This window comes from Bufo bufo, chromosome 6, assembly GCF_905171765.1.
Source record: "Bufo bufo chromosome 6, aBufBuf1.1, whole genome shotgun sequence".
Lineage (NCBI taxonomy): Eukaryota > Metazoa > Chordata > Amphibia > Anura > Bufonidae > Bufo > Bufo bufo.
The window spans coordinates 62955931-62980578 of record NC_053394.1 but is presented as its reverse complement, the minus strand read 5'-3'; the positions used below and the strand labels follow the sequence as shown (position 1 = coordinate 62980578).

Genomic DNA, 24648 nt, shown 5'->3' with positions numbered 1-24648 from the left:
CGTTCCACTGTTTATCCTCCCAGAAATGTATTAATGAAATTAACAACTGGGTGTCATTTCCCTTTTCAATGGGGATTGTCCCTACAAAGTATGAGATTGCATCTCAGTGTTATGGACAAACCCTGTTGACAACTGTCAATTTATTCATATATTTTTAGGAGGAATAACAGAGGAATGGCCCCACACAGAAAGGCTGCTCCAGAATTGTTGTTCCATGGGGGAAGTATTTACTAAAACAGACAGGTCAGGAAAGCAAACAGTTTCTTTTTAAAAAAGAAAAAAAAAGAAAGGAGTCTGATCAATAGATGAGGATCTTTTGCAAAAACACATTTTCTCTTTAAAATCTTTATTATATCCCATTTCTCATAGTAATAATCTCCATTTCAAAGTTCAGTAAACCAAGTATTAATGGCACCATGTTTAAAATATAGCGTGAAAGATAAAAAAAAAAAAAGTATTTATTTTACAAAACCATGACCATTTTGAAATAAAAAGTGCAATGTTATAAGTTAAGCAGATTCAAGCAAATTCATTTTACACGTTTCTCTTCTCTTACAGTAACAGTGAATATTTCTAGGGGCAGCAAGACGTAAATCAGTGCAAGCGAGGAGAAAGGCGCCCCTTACGGCCTGGTGGTTACAGATGGATGTAGTAACAGTTCTAAGTGCAAAATGGCCGCCAGACCCCACTTATGTCAGTTCAATTAACCCCAGTTTTGCCAGAGCTGGTCAAATACCCTAGACCAGGGATCAGCAACCTCCGGCACTCCAGCTGCTGTGCAAACTACAACTCCCAGCATGCACATTTACTTGGCTCTACTTGTAACTCCTATAGAAGGGAGAGGAGGATTCTGGGAGTTGCTGATCCCTGCTCTAGACCATACATTGAATAACTTATATCATTCATTGCAATGTATGATGACCGACCCGGGACGGACAATCTCAGCAGTATGATACGTGGTTATCAATGTATGAAAACCAATGTAGGACTGCACATACAACATTACGCTTAAAGAAATATAAGACAAACCCCCGAGGCTGGAGTGTACAAGGTAGAAACCCTCCTTTCTGTAGGATCGCTGTCAGGCCGGCCGGCTGGTACAGTAGGACGTCTTCAGCTGGTGCAGAAATCTAAGTGTGCCAGGAGCTCCCGGTGCTGGCTGGTCGGGTACACCACTCGACATCTGGGGCACTCCAGGAAGCTCTCGTCTAAGACATTTTTAAGCTTTGGAGATGGCTGCTCCTCTCTCAGGCTCAGCTTGTCGCTGAAGTCAGAAGCAAAGTTGCCGGAGGTGTCGACAAAATATATGTCCCGTTTCTGTCAGTTAAAGACCATATGTCAGAATACTAGAGAAGACATACTGTTTCATTTGCTCACATGTAGACAGATGGCCAGACAATAGTTCATATCCATAAGGCTCTGTGCACACTGCATATATGTCAAACATACTCATTCAGCATAGTTTATAGAGGTTTAGTTTTTATTTTTTTGTTGTTAGTTTTTTTTAAACAGGAAAGCACATGATACTGAGGGTGCAGTCACCGAAATTGATGACAAGGTGCACAACTTGTCATATAATAAGTGTATCCTTCATCAGTCAAACCAGAAAACTTTATCCCCCAGCCATCCATGCATCTAATGTCCGCCAGTCTAGCGTCTGTCCGTATCTTTTTTTTTTTTTTTTTTTAATTGTTAATGGGCAAAGCACTATATCCAATATATAAAGTTGAGTGTATGTATGCCCGCTAAAGGAATCCGCAAAGTCGCATTTACAATCACAAAATTTTGCACAGCCGCCTCCTGTGACTTGGGGAATGTCATAGACTTTGTTTTGAGTGGAAATTTTCAACCCGCGATTTCCAATTATTTGCCAAAAAATACGCTTAGTAACTTAACCGCCAAACTCCAGGAGCCATTGTCTGTTGTGGCAGTGAGCCTGGATAATCATCAGGCCTCATACAGCAACCAATCACAGCTCAGCTTCTATTTTGCTGCAGGTCATTAATATGAGCTCTGATTGGTTGCTATAGGCAACAAAAGACGCTCTTAGTATAAGCTTATGTGTGAGTTATTATGATTTCGATTGTGACGCTTAGCCAACGTTGTTGTAGAGGGTGATGTACCTCACATGACCTTACGTGAATACTAATGCTGTGGGGTTTTATATACGGTCAATTAAAGACAATATTGCCCTGTAAGAAAAGGAATGCAATCTCTTATATTATAAAAATGAGTTTGTCTGTCTGTCCTGACGTACGTCTGTCCTTTATGCGTGACCAAACGACTGGACCGATCTTCACCAAATGTGGCACACAGGTACATCAGGTGTCCGGGAAGGTTTTAGTCCGGGTCTCAGCTCTCTGGCATATGTACACAGTTTTATTCCAGGTTTCCATAACAACCCAGCCATTTTTCTTCACAGCTGCAGGTCAGCTTTAGGCTAGGGCTACAGGACGACAGCCTATCATTATAAAAATTGTTGAAACAAAATGTCGCGTTACCCTAGTGTTAAAGGGACGGGCACCGTGGAGGTCACCGTTAAGGGAGTGGCGGGCACCGTGGAGGTCACTGTTAAGGGAGCGGGGTACTGTGGAAGTCATGTGGGAGGTCTCTGTTAAGGGGGCAGGGAATGGTGGAAATCTCTGCTAAGGGGGAGGGATGCTATAGATGTTACTGTTAAGGAAGTGGGGTACCATCACTGTTAAAAGGGGCAGTGCGCTGTGGAGGTCATTGTTAAGAGGGCGGAGTGCAGTTAAAGGGGTGGGTGGGGGGGGGGTGTATTGTGGAGGTCAATGTTAAGGGGACAGGGCCCTGTGGAAGGTCACTGTTAAGGAGGCGGTCCGCTGTGGAGGTCACAATTTAAGGGGGGCGGGGGTCCGTGTTAAGGGATGATCTGCTGTGGAGGTCAGTGTTATGAGGGACACTGTGAATATCTTTTAACGACACACACAAACATTAAATGAAATAGTGGAATTCCTGCTAGTATGTGTGTGTGTATATGTGTGTTGTTAAGTCTTTAAAGTAACGATTTTGACAAGAAAAAAAGGCCGCAAAACTAACACTAAAAGGAGTTTGTAAATCCAGCCTAAAAAGAATCATCCTAGTATCCATGCTATGTACAGTGCTCATCAAGTGAAAATATTGGACTTACCGCCGGCTCCAGCTTTGTGATCTGTTCCCTGGTTTTCCTCAGTTCTTTCAGTACTTTATTTAGTTGCTGTTGTACATTTTGTTGGTCGATCTTCCCATTTTCCAAGTCTGCAGTGCACCTCTGGATCTGAGGACACAAAAGGCGGCATTATCTTCCTTTAGTGACAAGTAATATTTCAGACAGCTGACATGACTGAGCATCACCAACTCACACAAATACTCAACATATGGAAAGATTAAGGCTCTTTAGGGTACGTAAAGACTGTATAAATAACTTATTCAACCCTGATATGCGATTGCTGCAAAAACTCCTTAAGGACCAGACTGATTTTTGCAAATCTGACATGTGTCACTTTATGTGGTGATAACTTTAAAAACGCCTTTATTTATCCAAGCCATTCTGAGATTGATTTCGCATCACATATTTTACTTTAGGACAGTGGTAAAATAGTCAAAAAATTTCATTTTTATTTATAAAAAAATACCAAATTTACCAAAAATTTTGAAAAATTTGCTACTTTCCAAATTTTAATTTCTTTGCTTTTTAAAACAGATAGTGATACCTCCTAAAATAGTTATTACTTTACATTCCCCATATGTCTACTTCATGTTTGGATCATTTTGTGAATGCAATTTTATTTTTTGGGGACGTTAGAAGGCTTATAAGTTTAGAAGCAAATCTTGAAATTTTTCTGAAAATTTTCAAAACCCACTTTTTAAGGACCAGTTCAGGTCTGAAGTCACTTTGTGAGGCTTACAGAATAGAAACCATCCAAAAATGACCCCATTTTAGAAACTACACCCCTCAAGGTATTCAAAACTGATTTTACAAACTTTGTTAACCCTTTAGGTGTTCAACAAGAATTATTTGAAAATGGATATGGAATTTCAGAATTTCCCTTTTTTTGGCAGATTTTCCATTTTAATCAATTTTGTCCGCTAACAAAGCAAGGATTACCAGCCAAACTAAACTCAATATTTATGGCCCTGATTCTGTAGTTTACAGAAACACCCCATATGTGGTCAAAAACGGATGTATGGCCACACAGCAGGGTGCAGAAGGAAAGGAACGCCATATGGTTTTTGGAGGGCAGATTTCACTGGGATAATTTTAATTTGCCATGTCACATTTGAAGCCCCCCTGATGAACCCCTAGAGTAGAAACTAAAAAAAAAGTGACCCCATTTTAGAAACTACGGGATAGGGTGGCAGTTTCGTTCGTACTAGTTTAGGGTACATATGATTTTTGGTTGCTCTATATTACACTTTTTGTGAGGCAAGGTAACAAAAAGAATTGCTGTTTTGCGACTGTTTTTATTTTTTGTTATTTACAACGTTCATCCGACAGGTTAGATCATGTGATATTTTTATAGAGCAGGTTGTTACGGATGCGACAATACCAAATATGACTACTGTTTTTGGTTGTTTGTTTCAGTTTTACATAATGAAGCATTTTTGAAAAAGTATTTTTTAGTGTCTCCATATCCTGAAAGCCATAGTTTTTATTTTTTGGGCGAATGTCTTATGTAGGGGCTCTTTTTTTTAGTATGAGATGACGGTTTGATTGGTACAATTTTGGGGTGCATCTGACTTTTTGATCACGGTTCTAAACTGTGACGAGCAGTGGTCTGACATCAGCTCTGCAGGTGTCAGATGCATTGCACGCCGCGCACCTACCATTGCAGAAAATCAGTCCAAGTCTGTTTAGGCTACTTTCACACTAGCGTTCGGGTGTCCGCTCGTGCGCACCGTTTGAAGGGGCTCACGAGCGGCCCCCGAACGCATCCGTCTGGCCCCAATGCATTCTCAGTGGAGGCGGATCCACTGAGAATGCATCCGCCTGCCAGCGTTCAGCCTCCGCTCCGCTCAGTGAGCGGACACCTGAACGCTGCTTGCAGCGTTCGGGTGTCCGCCTGGCCGTGCGGAGGCGAGCGGATCCGTCCAGACTTATAATGGAAGTCAATGGGGACGGATCCGCTTGAAGATGACACCATATGGCTCAATCTTCAAGCGGATCCGTTCCCCATTGACTTTCAATGTAAAGTCTGAACGGATCCGCTCAGACAACTTTCACACTTAGAAAATTTTCTAAGTTTTAATGCAGACGCATCCGTTCTGAACGGATGCGAACGTCTGCATTATCGGAGCGGATACGTCTGATGAAACATCAGACGGATCCGCTCCGAACGCTAGTGTGAAAGTAGCCTTACTGACAGTGACACAAGTACAAAAGAAGAAAAAAGTGCTTGGTTGAGGCATAAGGGTACATTTAAATGCGGCCACCGCATTTGCACGTGTTGCAATTACATAAAAACGGGCTCTAATATTTTTTCCACAGCCACTCATAACACTTTTAATAACAAACAATATGTGAATTGCAACACGGACTATGTGGTGTACTGCATCACCTGCTCTATATGCAGCTTGCAATATGTTGGATGCACAACCAACAGCCTCAAAGTAAGAATTTGCAAACATCTTTCAGACATCCCATACACCAGAGTGAGGAATGTTTCAGCAGCTAGTCTACACTTCGCGGTTTCTCACCAAGGTGATACCGCAGGTTTCCAGGTTCAGGCCCTAGAAAGAGTTAATCCTTCTGCAAGAGATGGTGACTACAAGCGAAAGCTCCTAAATAGGGAGTCCTATTGGATCTTTCGCATGGGTTCTCGAGTTCCAGAAGGATTGAATCGTAAACATGATTTAAAGGGAATCTGTCACCTATTTTGACCCTATTAAACCATTAAAATAGCAATGTGCAATAAAGAACCTTCTTACCTACATGTGTCTTTCTTTTATTCAACTTTTCATTCTTATAAAAAAGCAATTTTTTTGATATGTAAATGAGGTTCCAAGGTGCCCAGAGGGGCGTTATTACTCTGCTCTGGTGCCCAGTAACGCCCTCTTTAGTGCCTAGTCCGCATTTCTTCCAAGCCCAGCACGCCTCCTCATAAATAAATGTCCTCCCACATACTGGCCGAACGGCGCCGCCCCCTCCCTACCACGTCAGCAGCATCGTGCTTTTTCCTCTCTTAGCCTACGGCGCCGCCCCCTCCCATTACGTCACATGTATTCATAGCACCGGGCCCTCCCTTTCTCCTCTCCTGTCTCAAAGGCAACAGCGCTCGGATTATGTCACTGGGCTCGGCGCATGCCCAGTGACAATATTGAGGCTGTTGCCCTCTGGAACAGGAGAATCGTGCAGGCGCAGGCACTCACCGATACTGCGCCTGCGCGGGATTTCTGAGGACAGGAGAGGAGGAAGGGAGGGCCGGTGCTATGAATACATGTGACGTAATTGGAGGGGGCGGCGCCGTAGGCTAAGAGAGGAGGAAGCATGATGGTGCAATGAATAAATTAAATGACGTGGTGGGGAGGGGGCGGCGCCGTTCGGCCAGTATGTGGGAGGACATTTATTTATAAGGAGATCTCCTCGGCACCCATAGAAGGCAGGTCCCGATGCCGTTCAGGGCATTGGGCAGCCTCTGCACGGAATCGGGCTGCCTTGTCACAAATAGAGTCCCCGCCACAGCAGCGCGGGGACTCGATGCACTCACTCACCCGCCGCAAACCACTTCTATGTTGCGGTCAGCGCGGACCGTGGCATAGAAGGGGTAAATCTGCCGGCATCGCTGTAAAGCAGGGGCCCGGCTATCAGGGACTGCCGGACCCCTGCAGTGATCGGGTGTGCACCGCTCCGTTGCCCACCCAATCAGCCCGCCGTGCATGTACAGCGGAATGCATTCTGGCAATGCATCCCCCGCCGTACATGCACGGCGTTCTGCGTTAAGGGGTTAAAGGCCTAAAGGCTGAGGCTTTAGTGCCGCAAAGGCCAACCTGAGGCTCTCGAGCTGTTGCAAAACTACAACTCCCAGCAGGCCCACACTGCCTACAGCCATCAGCCTACAACAGGGCATGGTGGGAGTTGTAGTTTTACAGCAGATGGAGAGACGCAGGTTGGCCATCCCTGCTTTAGTGTTATGTGCGGATTTACATTGCCAAATGCAGAACTTTGATGATTACATCCTACTTTCTGATAAGTCTTCTTTATAGGAAACTCATTCCATTGAAAATGCAGTGCAATCTGACAATCTACACATAGGACCGCCCACTGGACTCTTAAGCCCAGAAAGAGGAGGGATTTAAATGAATAAGAGTAGCGGCGTGTGGCACCAGATCCCATTATAAGGAATGGGCATCTGGCAGCGTCTGGCTTTGTCTCATACGGTAATTCCAGTAGTGGTCTCCTCTGTCAGAGCAGCCTACCGGAAATGCAAACCCAGCCTAACCTAGACAATTAAAATGAATGTCCGCTCTCCTGACATTTTAGGAAATATTTTAATTTCTAATAAAATAATTATTTATCAAATTATTTTAGAACGTTGCATACTGCAATTCCTTTGTTATTCCTCTGGGGAAAAATATGAATACATTCAAAACATGTCACTATTCTCCCTGTCAATCTGCACAGATTGGACAGTGTGTAGGGATGCCCCTGAAAAGGGTAAAGGTAACATCCGTTTGTCAATTTACTCACACATTCACAACATCTACTGTATTTGTCTATATTTTTATACATTTCCAAGATGAATAAACAAAGGAACAGCACAACAAAGTTCTAAGAAAAGTCGTTTTGCAATTTTTTTTAGGGGCAATGTAAATTTTTACTAAAATAAACATGTCATGAGAATGGGTAGATCCTCTGTAAAAGTGCACTGCAAAAATAGTGGTCAAGACATCAGTATCAACTATGCAGAGACAACCATACAATGCTTAAAGGGGTTCTCCAGGACTTTACTACTGCTGGACCATCCACATAAGGCCAGCAATATCTGATCAGTAAGGTTCTGATACTCCAACCCCCAACGATCAGCTATGTCCATTTCTGTAGTGGAGAAAACAAATGATACCTGATTTGAAAGATCCAAGTTTTTTTTCTTTTCCTCTTCGTACTTCTCAAGATACAAATCAACTTCATATTTTAACTGCCGCATTTTTTCCTTAAACCGCCTCCTCTCATCCTCCCGCTGCCCCTTCTCACTTTCTCGGAGGGATTTTAAGGTAGCGGATACATTTTCAAGCTCTTTCTTCTTCTCCTCGTACTTCAATCTCAGCTCAGAAAGTTCAGAATTTAGCTGGGAGGTTATTTGCCTTTCCCCTTCAAGATCTTTTTTTGCAGCAAGCATTAGCCGGTCGTAATATTTCTGTTTATCTTCTTTTGCTGAATTTAACAATAATAAAAACATTACAATAGAAAGGAAAGGGCCGAGGATGTAACGCAACGATACGATGTAATAAGAAAAATACTGGATGATATTTTGGGTTTCGTGCCATGAGCACTTCACCAATAAACAGCAGTGTCATGGCTATCAGCAAGTTAAAAGAGTTGTGCAGGATTAGAAGAACATGGTTGCCTTCTTCAAGAAACAGCACCACATCTGTCCATGGGTTGTGTGTGGTATCACATTTCGGCTTTGTTGTAGTGAATGGAGCGGAGCTGCAATACCACACACAACCTGTGGACAAGTGTAGTGCTGTTCCTGCATGTAAAAAAGTTTGTAGAAAAGTATATATCCAGACAGGAATTTTCAAAGCGGCTCTACCCTTTTAGGAAAAATTGGTATCAATGAATAGTACAGGTGAATATAAGAAACTTTGTAATATAGTTGATCAAATGTCTCTGTCTCCACTTATCAGGCTCCTTTAATTTTTCCCTGCTCCATCCTAAACCATTCACTCATTATGAATTCTCTGCTAAATCAGTCTCGGTCCCCCAAGACAGACTGTCAGCTCACTGAGGGATTAAATTACATGCTACCTCTAGAACTCTATGCAGAGGGGGTAGATGAAAAAGAGCAAGAGTGTGAGAAAAGTAGAAAGACTGTTGCAGAAATAGTGCCTTATTCACATGAATACTGTTCAGTATTACTCTATAATGTCCTGTATGGTGGTGCTGCTGGTCCCAAGTAAAAGTTAATTAAGAAGCAGAATCTCCCGTTTCCTCCACATGCAGTGTATGGGAGACATAACAGCTACTCTCCATCTAATATCTCAGGTGGAACTGTAAATTAGGGCTAGAGCCTGCAGAGGGGGGTGATAAATGCAGGATACATATAACAATGGCCAGATACGGTTATTCCTAATGTACACACACCAGCTTATCCTCAAAAGTCACTTGAAAGAGTAGGCATGCTTCAAAATCAGGTGAACAGATCCTAATAGAGATGTTATAAAATATGCATTTATATTATCAGCTACAGTCCAAAGAGAGAGTATAACAAAAATAAAGACTGCATCACCTTACCATCGGAGTTACTCTCTGTTGCTTGTTGGGATTGTTTGGCATTCACCACTTGTCGCTCCAGATCAACAATGCGAGCCATTAACCCCTGTACGTAGGCCTCTCGTTGCTGGTCATACACCAACCACTGCCGATTCTTTACCAGGGCCTACATAACATGGACAGGAATGCCAAATAGTACTAAAATTATACTAGCAGTACAAATGATGCTGCACAAATATTATATTATACACCATACATCTATATATCTATACACACACTGCAAACATTTGCAGCAAAGTAAGATTTTTTTTTCGAAAATAGAAATCGGATTAGTTTATTTTTATCAATTAACAAAATGCAAAGGGTAATTAACAAAATAGAAATCTAAATCCAATCAATATTTGGTGTGACCACCCTTTGCCTTCAAAACAGCATCAATTCTTCTAGGTACACTTTCAGACAGTTTTTGAAGGAACTCTGCCGGAGGGTTGTTCAAAACATTTTGGAGAACTAACCACAGATCTGCAGATGAAGGCTTGCTCAAATCCTTCTGTCTCTTCATGTAATCCCAGACAGATTCAATTCTGTTGAGATCTTGGCTCAGTGGGGGCCATATCATCACTTCCAGGACTTCTGTCCTTCTTTACACTGAAGATAGCTCCTGTGGGTCAGCAGTCAACCACAACAGGATTATTCCAAGAGGTAGCAGCCTTGTAGCTTCCCTGCAGCGAAATCCAGATCCCTCTATAGGAGTTAAAAGGTGAATACTACGGGACTGCCAGCATAACTCAGAGTCAAACCATTTGGTTGGCACAGTGGATCCACGACCATTGTACATAACAGATAGCAAAAAGTGTCTACACAAACCATCAGATGGCATCTGCTATAGGTGTTCCATTGACCCCACTTCCCCAATCTCAGAGGTACATGATGCAAAGCAAGACTGCAATGGAGACCGGAATGGAGGTCAATCTTTCAGTGATATAACATGCTTTTGTCTCGGATGCAATGATAGCTGGAGATTGGTCTGTAGACCAAGTGGGCATGAAAAGGCCTTCACAAGGGAACATTACACCGCTCCTACTCCTGGGATTGTGGTGTGGCATAATGTACGGTAGCTGAACCCCTGTAGTCTTCATTTCAGGTACACTAACAGCTCGACGTTACATTGATTTGGTCACAAAACCGGTGGTAGAGTCATTCCTCCAAAGTGTCCCAACATTTATTTTTCAATAGGACAACACCAGGTTGCATCTTGCCCGTGCGACTGTGAGCACCGTAGCGGAAACATGCTGCCATGGCCTGCAGTGTCTCCAAACTAATCGTCCATGGAGCACACCATGAACGTCATTGGTCGTCAATTGTGAAGGCAGCTGCCAGCAGTGGTTCTTGAGGATTTGCGTGCCAAAGTGCATTCAGTGTAGCAGAACATTCCTATTATTAATCTCAATCTGCCAAGGAGTGTATATACGATTTATTCAGTATTGAGTAGTGCTACTTGAAGAAATACACGATCAGTATGAGCACAGCATCAACTCCAGTCAATTCGAGGGCAGTAAAGGTGCAAGGCATATCTAAGACTTTTCTATAGGACTCTACATGGAGAAGTCTAAGACAGTAGTGGCCTTCTTGCAAGGACCAGAATGGAGGGAACCAGGAATGCAGAATAAACACGTGTCACGTATAGTCAAATTTAAGGTTTGGAAACTCAATCCTTTAAATTACAGGTTTTCATTTGGCTTCTTAAGCAAAAACAAAACAGAGAAATTAAAGAAGCCAGTGCAGTGGTCTGATCACCACAAGTACGGCTTCTGTAACCCAGATGTTTATCTATATTGCAGAGCAAAGACTCATCTGTTATGCAGCTTTTCCTTGTGGCCATTTAAAAGAATGGCTGTTCCAGTCGGGTCTGCTAGAGAGATGGCCCCTATTACAAACCAAAGCTCTGTCCACAGAGGACTATTGCAGTTACAAGGGGGAAAAAAAACAACTATGAACTCTAAGAGAATTTGTAAAAAAGGATTCTGTACTGATTTTATATATTCAGCCCCTGCTGCATGTGTACATCACCTTTAGGGTCCATTCACACGTCCGCAATTTCGTTCCGGAATTGCGGACCCATTCATTTCTTTGGGGCAGCACGATGTGCTGCCCGGATCCGGAATTGCGGAGCCGCACTTCCAGGTCCGCAATTCCAATCCCGAAAAAAATAGAACATATCCTATTCTTGTCCGCAATTGCGGAACACACATCGCCGATGTCTGTGTTTTGCGGATCCACAAAACACACACGGACATGTGAATGGACCCTTAGGCCTGATGCACATGGCCGTGTTGCGCGGCCAAGAGCGGTCTGTGGTAACACGGCCTGGATACCTGTTGAGAGCAGGAGCGCACGGCGTTTTACTGTAGTGCAACGGCGGCATGAAGCGCACGGCATCATAGCAACCAATGACGCCGTGCGCTCCTGCTCTCACCAGGAATCCAGGCTGTGTTACCACGAACCGCTCTCGGCCGTGTGCATGAGGCCTTAGGCTTATTCTTGCACCCATATTGCTGCATCATACTACCTCAGGGCTATGATACGGTGATAACACAGCATATGGTGCCTCTGATTAGATACACAGATTTGGAGTTTATTTTGTCTTTTGTATTCTGTATGACCTACTCCATCAGGCTGAGCAGATGCATAGGCGTTCTCACCTAGATGCATTGTCTAGGTAGAGTATTTCCATATAGGTAGGACACCCGCTGAAACCTGAAGGGGGGTGCACACAGCTTGGGCTTAGTATTGTAAGGTTTCTTCTCATCACGTGTCCGAGGCCTTAGCATCTTTTACAATCACAGAAACTAGCAGGGTATCGACGCTTTAAAATTATCCACCCATTAGCGAGTAACGACTGCGCACGTAACAGCTGGACGGCTTATCTCCAGTCTTTATATTGCTGGGAATAGAAGCAAACAAAACAGTGATACAACTTCTATGGTAATTCGGCGTCAAATGACTTAATGCCTGGTGATAACCGATTATTGGCACTTCTCATTGACATTTAGTGTTTGTGCAGAGCATCTGTTCTGTGTGCAGAAATATGAGCAGAGAACGGAACGGCTCCTGCTAATGGATTAAGGGAGAGTGCATTATAATAGCACAATTAGAGTAAATACCCTGGCATAGTCTAGATTAGGGTTGTTGCGATACCAAAATTCTGACACCATAAAAAAGTACTGCGATACTATTCGAGATCACGCAAAAAAAAAAAAAAACACACCAAAAAAGCAGCGTGCATTCTGCATTTTATGGAACGTCCGCCCCATAATCGAATAGATCCCTTTTTTTGGGTTGGGGGGGGGGGGGGGGGGGGGGGGGGGGGATGACAAGGTGACAAAATAAATGGGGAAATCGCACGGTTTTTATTAATATGTTTATTTATTGTTTTATATATTTCATATGTAAAATTGGGAAAAGGGGAGATTTAAACTTAATATTTTGGCGTTTGTTATTTAAACTTTTATTTTTATTTTTTTTATTTAATGAGTATTAGCCCCCCTTGAACCTGGTATCTTTTCATCCCTTGTCCTATTCACCCTAATAAAGCTCTATCAAGATGAATAGGACTTCACACTCTCCCTGCTGCCCTGTGCCTAGTACACACAGCAGCAGGGAGATTACCATGGAGGGCTTCAGTAGCGTCCTGGCTATCATGGTAACCGATCGGAGCCCCAGGATTTCACTGCTGGGGCTCCGATCAGAAGCTGCCACTGCACCACCAATGAGGAAGAGGGGAGGGGACCTTATGGCCACTGCCACCAATGACTTTAATACTGGGGGGGTTGGGGGCACACTGTGCCACAAATGTTTTAGTACTGGGGGAAGTTGGGAGGGAAGGGGGCGCACTGCGCCACCAATGAAGATAAATAACCTTTCAATACAAATACAGGAGGCGGGTGCCGGCTATGTGATTCTGCCACAGGCACCTGCCTCCTGTATTTGTAATAATGGGTGAGTTATCATTGGTGTCCCAGTGGCCACAGCCCCTCCCCTCCTCCACCCCTCTCTTCTTATTGGCAAGTGATGGCCACAAGGAGAGAAAGGCACTCATAGGGAGAGCATGTCAGATATATGGTGTCCTTCAAACATGGGCGAGTGAATTATGCTCACCCGTTTAGGTTGCACCAGTCTTGGGTGCAACTCCAATGAAGGCCAGCTGGAGAAATTACAGGTTACTGGTTGTTGCTGCTGATTCCGTCCGAAGACTCCTTTGGCGGGGGCCAGACCGCCGACTGGATAATCAATTGTACTGGAGCTCCACTGGACCGTGAAAGTCAAGTGAGTGTGTGGACACAACCAGGTGTTGAATATATAGATAAGGTTTATTGGGAGACAATGCGTTTCGGGGTACTACGGACACCTTTGTCAAGTCTCTAAGCGCACAGCGAATCAGACGCCCCACGTGCCGACAGTTAACGGCCGGGCTCTGCATCCTTTCCTCTGCTGCTACCAAGGTATCGTGCTCTGCTTGTTTGATTCAGTTGTTCATCCCCATCTCAATCTTTCCTCCCAGCAATATCTTTTTCAACAATCCCTTCCTTCTGTTGGCTCCAATTCATCATTACTATTCATTCCTATACCCACACATAATTCTTCAGACATTGTTTAGTGTATGCCGCTATTAGTGCATTAGTGTACATACTTTAATAGGCATACACAAGTATAACCCCCCCCCCCCCCCATTACATACATATATCGTGTTTCTTGATCCTAATTAGTCCTCGAGTCCCTACTATCACCAGAGGGACCAGGCTTTTTATGGAGGGCGCTTACAGTTGTTTAGTCAAACATCTATTTATTTAATTATTTATTTATTGATTCAACAGCTGTTTAGAATTCTGTATTGCTCCAATGAAGCACACACTTTTATTGAGATTATCTAGCTTTTTATATTATGTATGAACTTAATGTATGTATTCATGGACTGTTCACCTACATTTGGCCTGCGGCACACATTTTTATTACTTTTATATAGATTTGTGTATATATATTATATATTTTAGTATTAGTATTTTTTTACCGTTTTTTTTTTTGCTGTCCATTTTTTTATTCTTATTTATTATGTCTTCTATGTGAGCACCACTACAAATTTGGTTTGTTGCAACTTTCACTCTGGTTTTATTACCACAAAAACATTTTTATTATTTTCACTTATACTCCCTTTTAGACTTGATAAAGGGGTCCGTAGTACCCCGAAACGCGTTGTCTCCCAAAAACCTTATCTATATATTCAACACCTGGTTGTGACCTTGCGCCTTGTGTCCACACGCTCACTTGACTTTCACGGTCCAATGGAGCTCCAGAACAATCTTATTGGCGGCAACGGCGGCACAGGGTTGGAGGGAGCGACTCCTCTGCTGTGCTGCTGAGGAGAGCATGGCACGCGCTGAGAGCAGCATGCGCCATGTTCTCCAATATTAGGCTGCGCAGTAGCGCGGTCTAGTATCAGTAAATGTCTGCCAGGGTGGCTTTGGCAGACAGCGAAGGCGCCGTTTGGCTGCTGGTGCGGTGCTGCAAGTCAGTGGTCGCCGTGCAGCGCTGCGCCAAATTTAGAATAGGGTCCCATTGAAAGAGGCAACCTTGTCGTGGTGAGTGGGCCTATGCTTTTTTATCAAATTGTATACTCATGCCTCATGTACAGCATGCAGCATAGAGGTAGGTATACGTTCAATTGAATATTTTACATGTTCAGTAAATGTCAAATCCCGGTACAAAAAGTATCGATTGGGTATCGATATATCAATAACCGCTACAACCCTAGTCTAGATAGGATAAAATGAGTGAGGGTGCGAATGATCCATTTCACATCAGCTGATGCTTACAAGTGATGGCATAGAAAAAGTATGATAGCTGAGAAAAACTGTACGAGTGCTATCCCGGGCACCCACCGATAACAGGCTCTGTACATGAATAAAGTGTTCCAAACACAGTAGAGAACATGCAGTCACCATATGTGCACAGACAGATACAAGTCATAACTTACAAATCAATTTACACCAGTAAGAACGAAAAGTTGGAACAAAGATCTCTGTTCTATCACTTATCACAAAACTGCCTAAGACTACGTTCACATCTCCGTATGGAGATTCGGCAGGCTGTTTGGGCACAGAGCAGCCTGCCAGATCCACTATTTCACCGCCGGATCCCCATTGACTGCAAATGAGGTCAGGTGTTGATACGGCATAAATGCAGAGTTTGGCGCCTTTGTTCTAAAGTTATCTTACCATTGCACGCCGGGGCAAAGCGTTTACATATTCAGTTGCTGTAGGTTACGTCCTGCATTGGAGCCTCGTAGGAAGCATTACTGGTAAGAACAAGGGACGTGGTTAGTGTAACGTGATCTGCTGATGTCAGGACACATCTCACTGCCCTAAGACCTGATGGGAGAGCAGTCACATGACAAACCGAGAAGTTTGATTCATACATGGGGGATAAAAGAAAACTGCAAATGAGGTAAAATAAAAAAAATATCCAAGGAGGAATGGGAGCTAGAGTAAGTGATGAAAATACACTTTCGATTGAAAAGTAGTTTATGGCTCGGATTTATGGAATGAAATTCCCACGAATGATCACAACATTCATAAACCTGGTCTCAATATAGAGCTGAATGGGATCCGTATAAATTTGTCTTCAGTACACTCCCCCTAGTGGAGGCTGTGGGAAGTCAGAATTTCATTGTTTAATTTGATTCGGAGACTATGATTGCATAGAGTAATGGAATAAAATAAATCACACAGCGCCGATTCCTTAGCTAGTTTTTTTTCTACCTAGGTGTGTTTCTTTGCACTAGGCAGACCGAGGGTCCAAATAAGTAGTTGCATTCTTCCCATGCCTTACTATTCTACAAGTCTTGAACTGTCTGGATGCTACATAACCAATGTTTCTTATGTATGTTTTTGTACTTTTTTTAAAAAAAAATCATACCTTCTCCCCCTCCCCCCGCGCTTCCCTTCTGTTTAGCAATACTTTTGAAAAAAATAATACACGTTTATAAAAATTTTGACTTCATGTATTCAATGACTGTACTCATCGGTGGCCTGTCCCCAAGCAGCATGTGACCCAGTATTGATGTGCTGCTCTGGGACACATCACCACTGAGGCCAGTCATTGACTGCAGCAGCACACATGACCCCGTCCATCTGGAAGTGTACAGACGGGGACAGGAAGACCAATGTAGGCAGCGGGAACAGAGTGGCGGAGGACAGGACGTGGTTGAAATTTAACACACTAGCCAAGCCCTTTAACTCCTACCTGACTCGGCGGTTTCCAGTTACTCCCTGCCTTCCTAAACCAGAACTTTATACTTTTCCATTCATATAGCCATATGAAGGTTTGTTTTTTCCAGGACAAGTTGTACTTTCTAACGGCACCATTTAGTATCACAGTGGGAAGCAGGAAAAAATTCCAAATGTGGTAGAATTGAAAAAACAAAACGAAACCATTCAATCACCGTTTTATGGGTTTGGTTTTTACAGTGTTCCCTGTGATAAAACTGATATGTTAACTTCGTTCTGCGGGTCAGTACAATTGCAACGATACCACAAGGTTATACTTTTTCTTGCGTTTTACTACATAAAAATGTTTTTTAAAATAATTATTTCTTTAAAATAACAAAATGTAGGGTGATTTGAATTTATATCTTTTTTAAATCTTTTTTTTCACTTTTTCACACTTACTGTAGGAAACTTTAAACATGAGATCGTCTGATCACTCCTCCTATATCCATATGTAGTGTTATTTCCAGCTCACCTTGATTAGATTCCCCACGTGCTCGGAACACGTGGTAACACAGAAAAAATGGTTCCAGCACTCTAATAAAGTTGCGTTGTTTCTTTGTCTTTATTTAAGGTAACCGTATAACACATCGGGGCAAATCCATTCACCTTATGGAAGTTGACGCATTTCGAACAAACAGTTCTTAATCGTAACCACGATGAGCATCAATATTGTGAAATTTAAGGTCTGAACCCCTCCTTCATACGGAAGTGAGAAGGTGGGAGAATCGGACACCTGACCACAGGCAGGGCACTCATCAGCCTGTCATATGATACACATGTGAATAGAAAATTCAAGCCCGATAAAAAACATAGATAAGTATAGATATACATATGTCATTACATTAGATTCAATCGTAATATCTAGAGAAAAAAAAAACCTCTAAACATGGCACAACATGGATCGGGTCATTGAGTTAAGTAAGGACAAAAAGCAGAGGGAAGATACTATCCCTGGTAAAAAGTGTAATCCTAAAATTAATAATGGCAAAAACACAGCTCATAACAAGAAAACCAATCCAATGGGCAGATGCTCATTCATTGGTAAAAGTGCATGAGTTCCTTCCTCAGATTTAAACCTGTGGGATGCCCGGTGTTCAGTCTGAAAATCCAGTAAGCTTCTCTCAAGAGAATGGTCGTCTTCTGGTCACCACCTCTAGGAGGAGCTGTCACCTTCTCGATCGCAAAAGCACGAAAATAACTGCGATTACGTATTTGTATAAAATGTTTTGCTTGGAAACATAAATTTCTGAGGGATTAGTTATATAATTAAGGTGCTCTAATATCCTAATCTTGAATTTTCTGGATGAGCTACCAACATACATTGAATGGGGAAGGTGACAGTGATCCGCATTATGAAATGTCTTTGTTACCAGCACATGATATTTTACAAGGGTGGCTACCGCACCTAGTAAAGCCTGTATATTTGATCCATGTATTGCATACCAGCAGATACAGTGACATGGCAGATACATCGATGATTTGCTCCTTTTTTGGAGCGGCGATGTATCTGCCATACCCGATTTCAAGCAGTATTTTAACAACAATCCATATAATCTGCGTTTTACCTGTCCTTACAACCCGCATAACATCAGTTTTTTGGATCTTAGACTTACAGGTTATCTCAACCAATTAAATTTTAACCGAAACCTATCACAAAAAAATTATGGGTAAAACGATTTTGAGAGCAAATAGTCATCATCCCCTACACACTATTAAAGGGGTTATCCCACTTCGCCTATTTATACTTACCTGCTGCCAGCGCGCCGTTCACTTCCTGGATTCTGGCTGGGGGCGGGCTTCATCTTGATTGAAGTCTTCTCCCAGCTGCGCCGTGCGCTGAACTGAACACTCACGCCGCCACGCATGGTGACCTATTCCTGTTCAGTATAGTACAGAGCCGGCGTGCGCATTTGCGGCTCTGTACTATTCTGACCGGGAAGAAGTCACCATCGCACATACGCATTCAGGACAGCGAACGGCCCGGCCGGGAGAAAAGGAGGAGTCTTCTGCGCAAGCGCGGCCACAGGGATTCCGGAGAAGAGCAGTGGACGTAACCAGGGGAGACCAAATGAGAATGAGGTAAGTGGGGATAAATTTTATCCTAATCATTATGATGGGATAACCCCTTTAAGGCTATTCCTGTTGGGGAATTCATTCAAGCTCGCAGGAATTGCAATACAGATGCTGCGTTCCAGAGAGAGCGCCAAATTATCTGTAACCGTGGCTCCAACAGAGAATATTCACAGTGGATGTTATCGAGGGCCATTGGCATAGCGACAAACGAATCTAGTCAGGACCTATTGTTCAAAGCCAATACTAGGAGTATTAATAATGCTGGAGCTACTAGAAAGAGAGATAGTCCCAACTTACCCACTTTGGTTTCGACATATAGTCGACAGTTCCCACAAATACAGCAGATTAAGAAATGTTTACTGATCCTGTATGAAGGTAATATCATGTATAACACACCTAAAAATGGATGTAGAATGGCCTCTAGACGTCCACCCTTTAGCCAATACACTCTCTCCTTCATTTTTCACATGTAAACACATGTTGGGGGGCAGTTGATTGTTTTAAACAATTGTTGTTCACTCCAATGTTGCTTATTAGCTTAGAAGTCGTTGTGAATGCGTCTTGACAGCTACTGATGTAGTGTCAGACAAGTGTGCGGTGCACGTCTGTGTGGAGGAGCAGAGTCACCTATTCCATTTAATCAGTTTTTGCAGACAACTCCAGGTAGTTCGCTTACATTAGTCCATCCACACATTGCCCCCTATGTTCAAGCTCTGCAGATATAGTTGTGGTGAATAGGAGATAGTTGCTGCTAAGGTGAGGGAGATGTGCACTAAGTCGTCAACTCTTTGGGGTGGAAACAAAGTGTTTTAATTGTTTGTTATGACTCACAGCCGTTCTATCATTATGTCGAATTAAAAGTGAAGTTTTAATACACACTTTATACCTGGGTCAAGATAGGTCTAGGCCATTCTTGGCATTAATATATGTGTATACAAATACCTTTACCCCCTCCCGCTTTTTTGGAAACCCAAGACAGCCTGAAATACATGGATCAAATATACAGGCTTTACTAGGTGCGGTAGCCACAGTTGTAAAACCTGCAATGGTAACAAAGACCTTTCATAATGCTGATCACTCCGTCACCTTCCCCATTAAAGCTTACATTACCTGTAACACCTCGGGCATTGTATATCATACAGTGCTCTGCCTGCAATTCAATGTATGTTGGTAGCTCATGCAGAAAATTCAAGATTAGGATATTAGAGCACCTCAATTATATAACTAATCCCTCAGCAATTAATGTTTCCAAGCAAAACATTTTATACAAATACATAATCGCAGTTATTTTCGTGCTTTTGCGATAGAGAAGGTGACAGCTCCTCCTAGAGGTGGTGACCAGAAGACGACCATTCTCTTGAGAGACGCTTACTGGATTCTCAGACTGAACACCGGGCATCCCACAGGTTTAAATCTGAGGAAGGAACTCATGCACTTTTACCAATGAATGAGCATCTGCCCATTGGATTGGTTTTTTGTTATGAGTTGTGTTTTTGCCATTATTAATTTTATGATTACACTTTACCAGGCATAGTATCTTCCCTCTGCTTTTTGTCCTTACTTAAAGGGGTTACCCCACTTCTCATTTTCATACTTACCTGCTGCCAGCGCGCCGTTCACTTCCTGGATTCTAGCTGGGGACGGGCTTCATCTTGATTGAAATCTTCTCCCGGCCGGGCCGCGCGCTGCACTGAATGCGCACGTCGCCGCACATGCGCCATGGTGACTTATTCCTGGCCAGTATAGTAGAGTCTGCGTGCGCGTGCGCGTTCGCGACTCTGTACTATTCTGGCCAGGAAGAAGTCACCATCGCGCATGCGCATTCAGGACAGTGAGCAGCCCAGCCGGGAGAAAAGGAGTCTTCTGCGCAAGCGCGGCCCCCGAGATTTAACAGTGATCATTATGATGGGATAACCCCTTTAACTCAATGACCCGATCCATACTGTGCGTTTTTTTAAGTCATTGTTGTGCCATGATTAGAGAGGTTTTTTTCCTCTTGATATTACGATTGAATCTAATGTAATGACATATGTATATCTATACTTATCTATGTTTTTTTTTATCGGGCTTGGATTTTCAATTCACATGTGTATCATATGACAGGCTGATGAGTGCCCTGCCTGTGGTCAGGTGTCCGATTCTCCCACCTTCTCACTTCCGTATGGAGGAGGGTTTCAGACCTTAAATTTCACTGTCTTGACACTCATCGTGGTTACGATTAAGAACTGTTTGTTCGAAACGCGTCAACTTCCATAAGGTGAATGGATCTGCCCCAGTGTGTCATGCTGTTACCTTAAATAAAGACAAAGAAACAACGCAACTTTATTTCGAGTGCTGGAACCATTTTTTCTATTTGTTACCACTCCTCCTATAGACTGAAATGATTTAACCTAGTAACCATAATAGGGCTTGATAGGAACTTTTTAGGACAGGCCTTGGAGCCTTCAGAGGGCCAGAGGCTATCATAGAAAACAAACGGCTCCCTCGATCTTGGTGAGGGGGAGAGGAGCCGTTCAGTCCCCAGGATATACCACCCAGTTCCCTTTGTTGCAATTAACCATGGCATTTGATCGGTTGAAAGCTTGTGATCGGCGTTATTGCCGATCATGGACTCTGCATCTAAGTGTCTGCCGTGTTAAACAAAAGGCACCCAGAAGCTCCTTACCAAGCACCATCAAAGACCCAACATCCTCAGGATAAGCCATCAATATCTGATTAGCAGAGATCCACAGGAACACCGCTCCGGCCATTGCTGCTCTTCAAGCTACTGAAAATACTAAGCAGCAGGAGTGCAGGGTGTTGGATGCCCATCAATTAGACACACATGGCCTATCTTACCGATTATCATCAATAATTAAGCCTGGATTTTTGAGATCCGGAAAAACCTTTTATACAGGCTCTGGGGAGTGAATTTGTGCCCACTGAGTACCTATTTAACTTTGAATTTGCGTAACTTCTACTATCTACAGGGTGATATAATATAATTACTGCCTGTTCAAAAAAAAAAAAATGAGCCTCCTATTGGATAATTACTGCATGGGCGATTATCTTTCAGCTGGCAACAAGTTATTTAACCCCAACTGGTGCAATGAGTGGCTTCTCATTTCTTAAACAACCATGTGGAAAGACACATCTCGTGGTCATGGAAAAATTGTGAGTGTTTGAGAAGGGTGAAATCATTGGCATGCATCAAGCAGAGAAAACATCTAAGGAGATTGCAGAAACTACTAAAATTGGGTTAAGAACTGTCCAACGCATTATTAAAAACTGGAAGGATAGTGGGGACCCATCGTATTCAAGGAAGAATTGTGGCGGGAAAAAATCCTGAATGATCGGCGATCAGTTAAACGTTTGGTGAAATCAAATCGAAGAAAAACAACTGTAGAACTCAGGGCTATGTTTAATAGTGAAAGTAAGAGCATTTCTACACGCACAATGCGAAGGGAACTCAAGGGATTGGGATGTGGTCTGATGAGTCAAGATTTACCCTGTTGCAGAGTGATGGGCGCATCAGGGTAAGAGGAGAGGCAGATGAAGTGATGCACCCATCATGCCTAGTGTCTACTGTACAAGCCTGTGGGGGCAGTGCTATGATCTGGGGTTGCTGCAGTTGGTCAGGTCTAAGTTCAGCCACAGTATGTGCTCCAAGAATGAGGTCAGCTGACTACCTGAACATACTGAATGACCAGGTTATTCCATCAATGGATTTTTTCTTCCCTGGTGGCATGGGCATATTCCAAGATGACAATGCCAGGATTCATCGGGCTCAAATTGTGAAGGAGTGGTTCAGGGAGCATGAGACATCATCTTCACACATGGATTGGCCACCAGAGTCCAGACCTTAACCCCATTGAGAATCTTTGGGATGTGCTGGAGAAGGCTTTGCGCAGCAGTCAGACTCTACCATCATCAATGCATGATCTTGGTGAAAAATTAATGCAACACTGGATGGAAATAAATCTTGTGACATTGCAGAAGCTTATCGAAACAATGCCACAGCGAATGCGTGCTGTAATCAAAGCTAAAGGCAGTCTTTGATTGTAGCTCACCTATTTAGCTAAAAAATTAAAATAAAATGCCGCCAAAGTTTCGTAAATCAGGAGGAGTGACTTCCCCAAAAGGAGGATCAGGGGGGAGCCCACAGGCCCGATTAGATAAATTTTTGAAGTCACCACCACCTAAAACTAGAGGAGGGGTACATAGGTCTGCCGCCCAGACCGAGTCTGGATTAGAAAATATGGATCAGTTAGAACGGGGTTTGTCAAAGGCCAGCTCCTCCCATAGTGAAGGTTTCGATAGTATTAATAAAAAATTCCAGGATATACTGGGAGTAGTAAATGCTACTAATACCTCGGTGGCAGAGTTGACTTCTTCCCTTGCAGTAGTTCAAGGTGATGTCACCATAATAAGAGACGAAATGGCGAAGTTGAGACTAAAAGTGAAGGAATTGGAATCTGCAGTCAACTCTGTCACCGTGGAGAATGGTCATTTGAAGAACAGACTAGAAGAGGTAGATGAAGACCGTTCTTGGTTAAGAAGGAAAGTGGTAGAGCTGGAGGACAGATCTCGTAGATATAATCTGCGGCTAGTAGGGTTCCCAGAAGGGGTAGAACATGATAACCCGTCGAATTTCATTCAGAAATGGCTGGTAGAGAATCTGGGACCAGACTATGATGTGTCTACCTTCTGTGTGGAAAGAGCCCATAGAATCCCCCTTAAAAAACCTCCTCCAGGGGCCCCTCCTAGAGCTATCCTGGCAAAATTTGTTTGCTCAAAGGATCGGGACTGGGTCCTTAGACGCAAAAGAGAAGTAGCAGACACACAATTTAATGGTAATGTGATATCAATCTTCCCTGATTTTTCGCGAGAAACCCAAAATAAAAGAAGATCCTTCTTTGAAGTGAAAAAAAGATTGATTGCAGCTAAGATTAATTATTCAATGCTATATCCCGCTAAACTGAGAGTGGTATATAATGACTCGGTGCGTTTTTTTTCCACACAGACGGAAGTGGCGCAATGGTTGGACTTAAAGGGTCTATGAACGGTGCGGAAGGTGGGTGAGTGGGGAGGTTAATGAGGGGAGGTGGCAGGGGGGAGGTTTGGTGGAAGGAGAGAGGTTGATGGGTATTGTGAAATGCCCTGTCAACCAGATAGGGGGGGTTTTTGGGGGTGGGTTCAAGGGAGGGATTGGCTGCCGTCGTTTGCTGTGTGGATATGCGTGCTTCTCCGTTAAGGAAGGGGGTTTTGGAAATTTCTATTCATAGGATATGCCGTGTAACATTCTATTTTGGAATGTGAGAGGGCTAGGAGACAGGGTGAAGAGGACGGTGGTGTTTGACCTTGTAGTCCGCCACCTGCCGGCGATTGTGGTACTACTGGAGACCCACGCTACAGTAGATGGGATCTACACACTGAAAAGGAAATGGGCCTCTCTTGAGTACCACGCTTGCTATTCCTCTTATGCAAGAGGGATTAGCGTATACATTCATCACGGGATGGAGTATCAACCGTTAGATAATTTGATTGATAAAGAGGGTAGATTTGTATTTCTCCATGGGTATTGGAAAGGGCAGGAGGTCATACTGGCTTTTATTTATATCCCCCCACCATTTAATGCAACGGTGTTTGCACTGCTAGTTCAATATATATCCACAAAAAATCAATGTGCGCTTTTAGTGGCAGGTGACTTTAATGCAGTCCCTGATCCTGAGTTGGACCGGTTCTCGTTGTTCTCCGGGCGCGGCCGCGCGGGATCCCCCTTGACTGCTATATGCCAGGAGTTGGCGTTGGTTGATATCTGGCGCCACCTATATGGCA

General features: G+C 43.3%; 1 protein-coding gene across 2 annotated transcripts in view; it reads right to left on the bottom strand.

Annotated features, from left to right (window-relative positions):
- Positions 1-338: 338 nt before the first annotated feature.
- The window catches only part of CEP55 (centrosomal protein 55), a 48302-nt gene continuing 23992 nt past the window's right edge, over positions 339-24648 (bottom strand). For both annotated transcript variants that reach the window (XM_040435547.1, XM_040435548.1), the window contains 4 exons: positions 9455-9599; positions 8061-8371; positions 3152-3277; positions 339-1317 (listed from right to left, as the gene is read on the bottom strand). In XM_040435547.1, coding sequence (XP_040291481.1) covers positions 1114-1317; positions 3152-3277; positions 8061-8371; positions 9455-9599 — 786 coding nt within the window. In that variant the 3' untranslated portion in view covers positions 339-1113. The remainder of the gene's footprint in view (positions 1318-3151; positions 3278-8060; positions 8372-9454; positions 9600-24648) is intronic.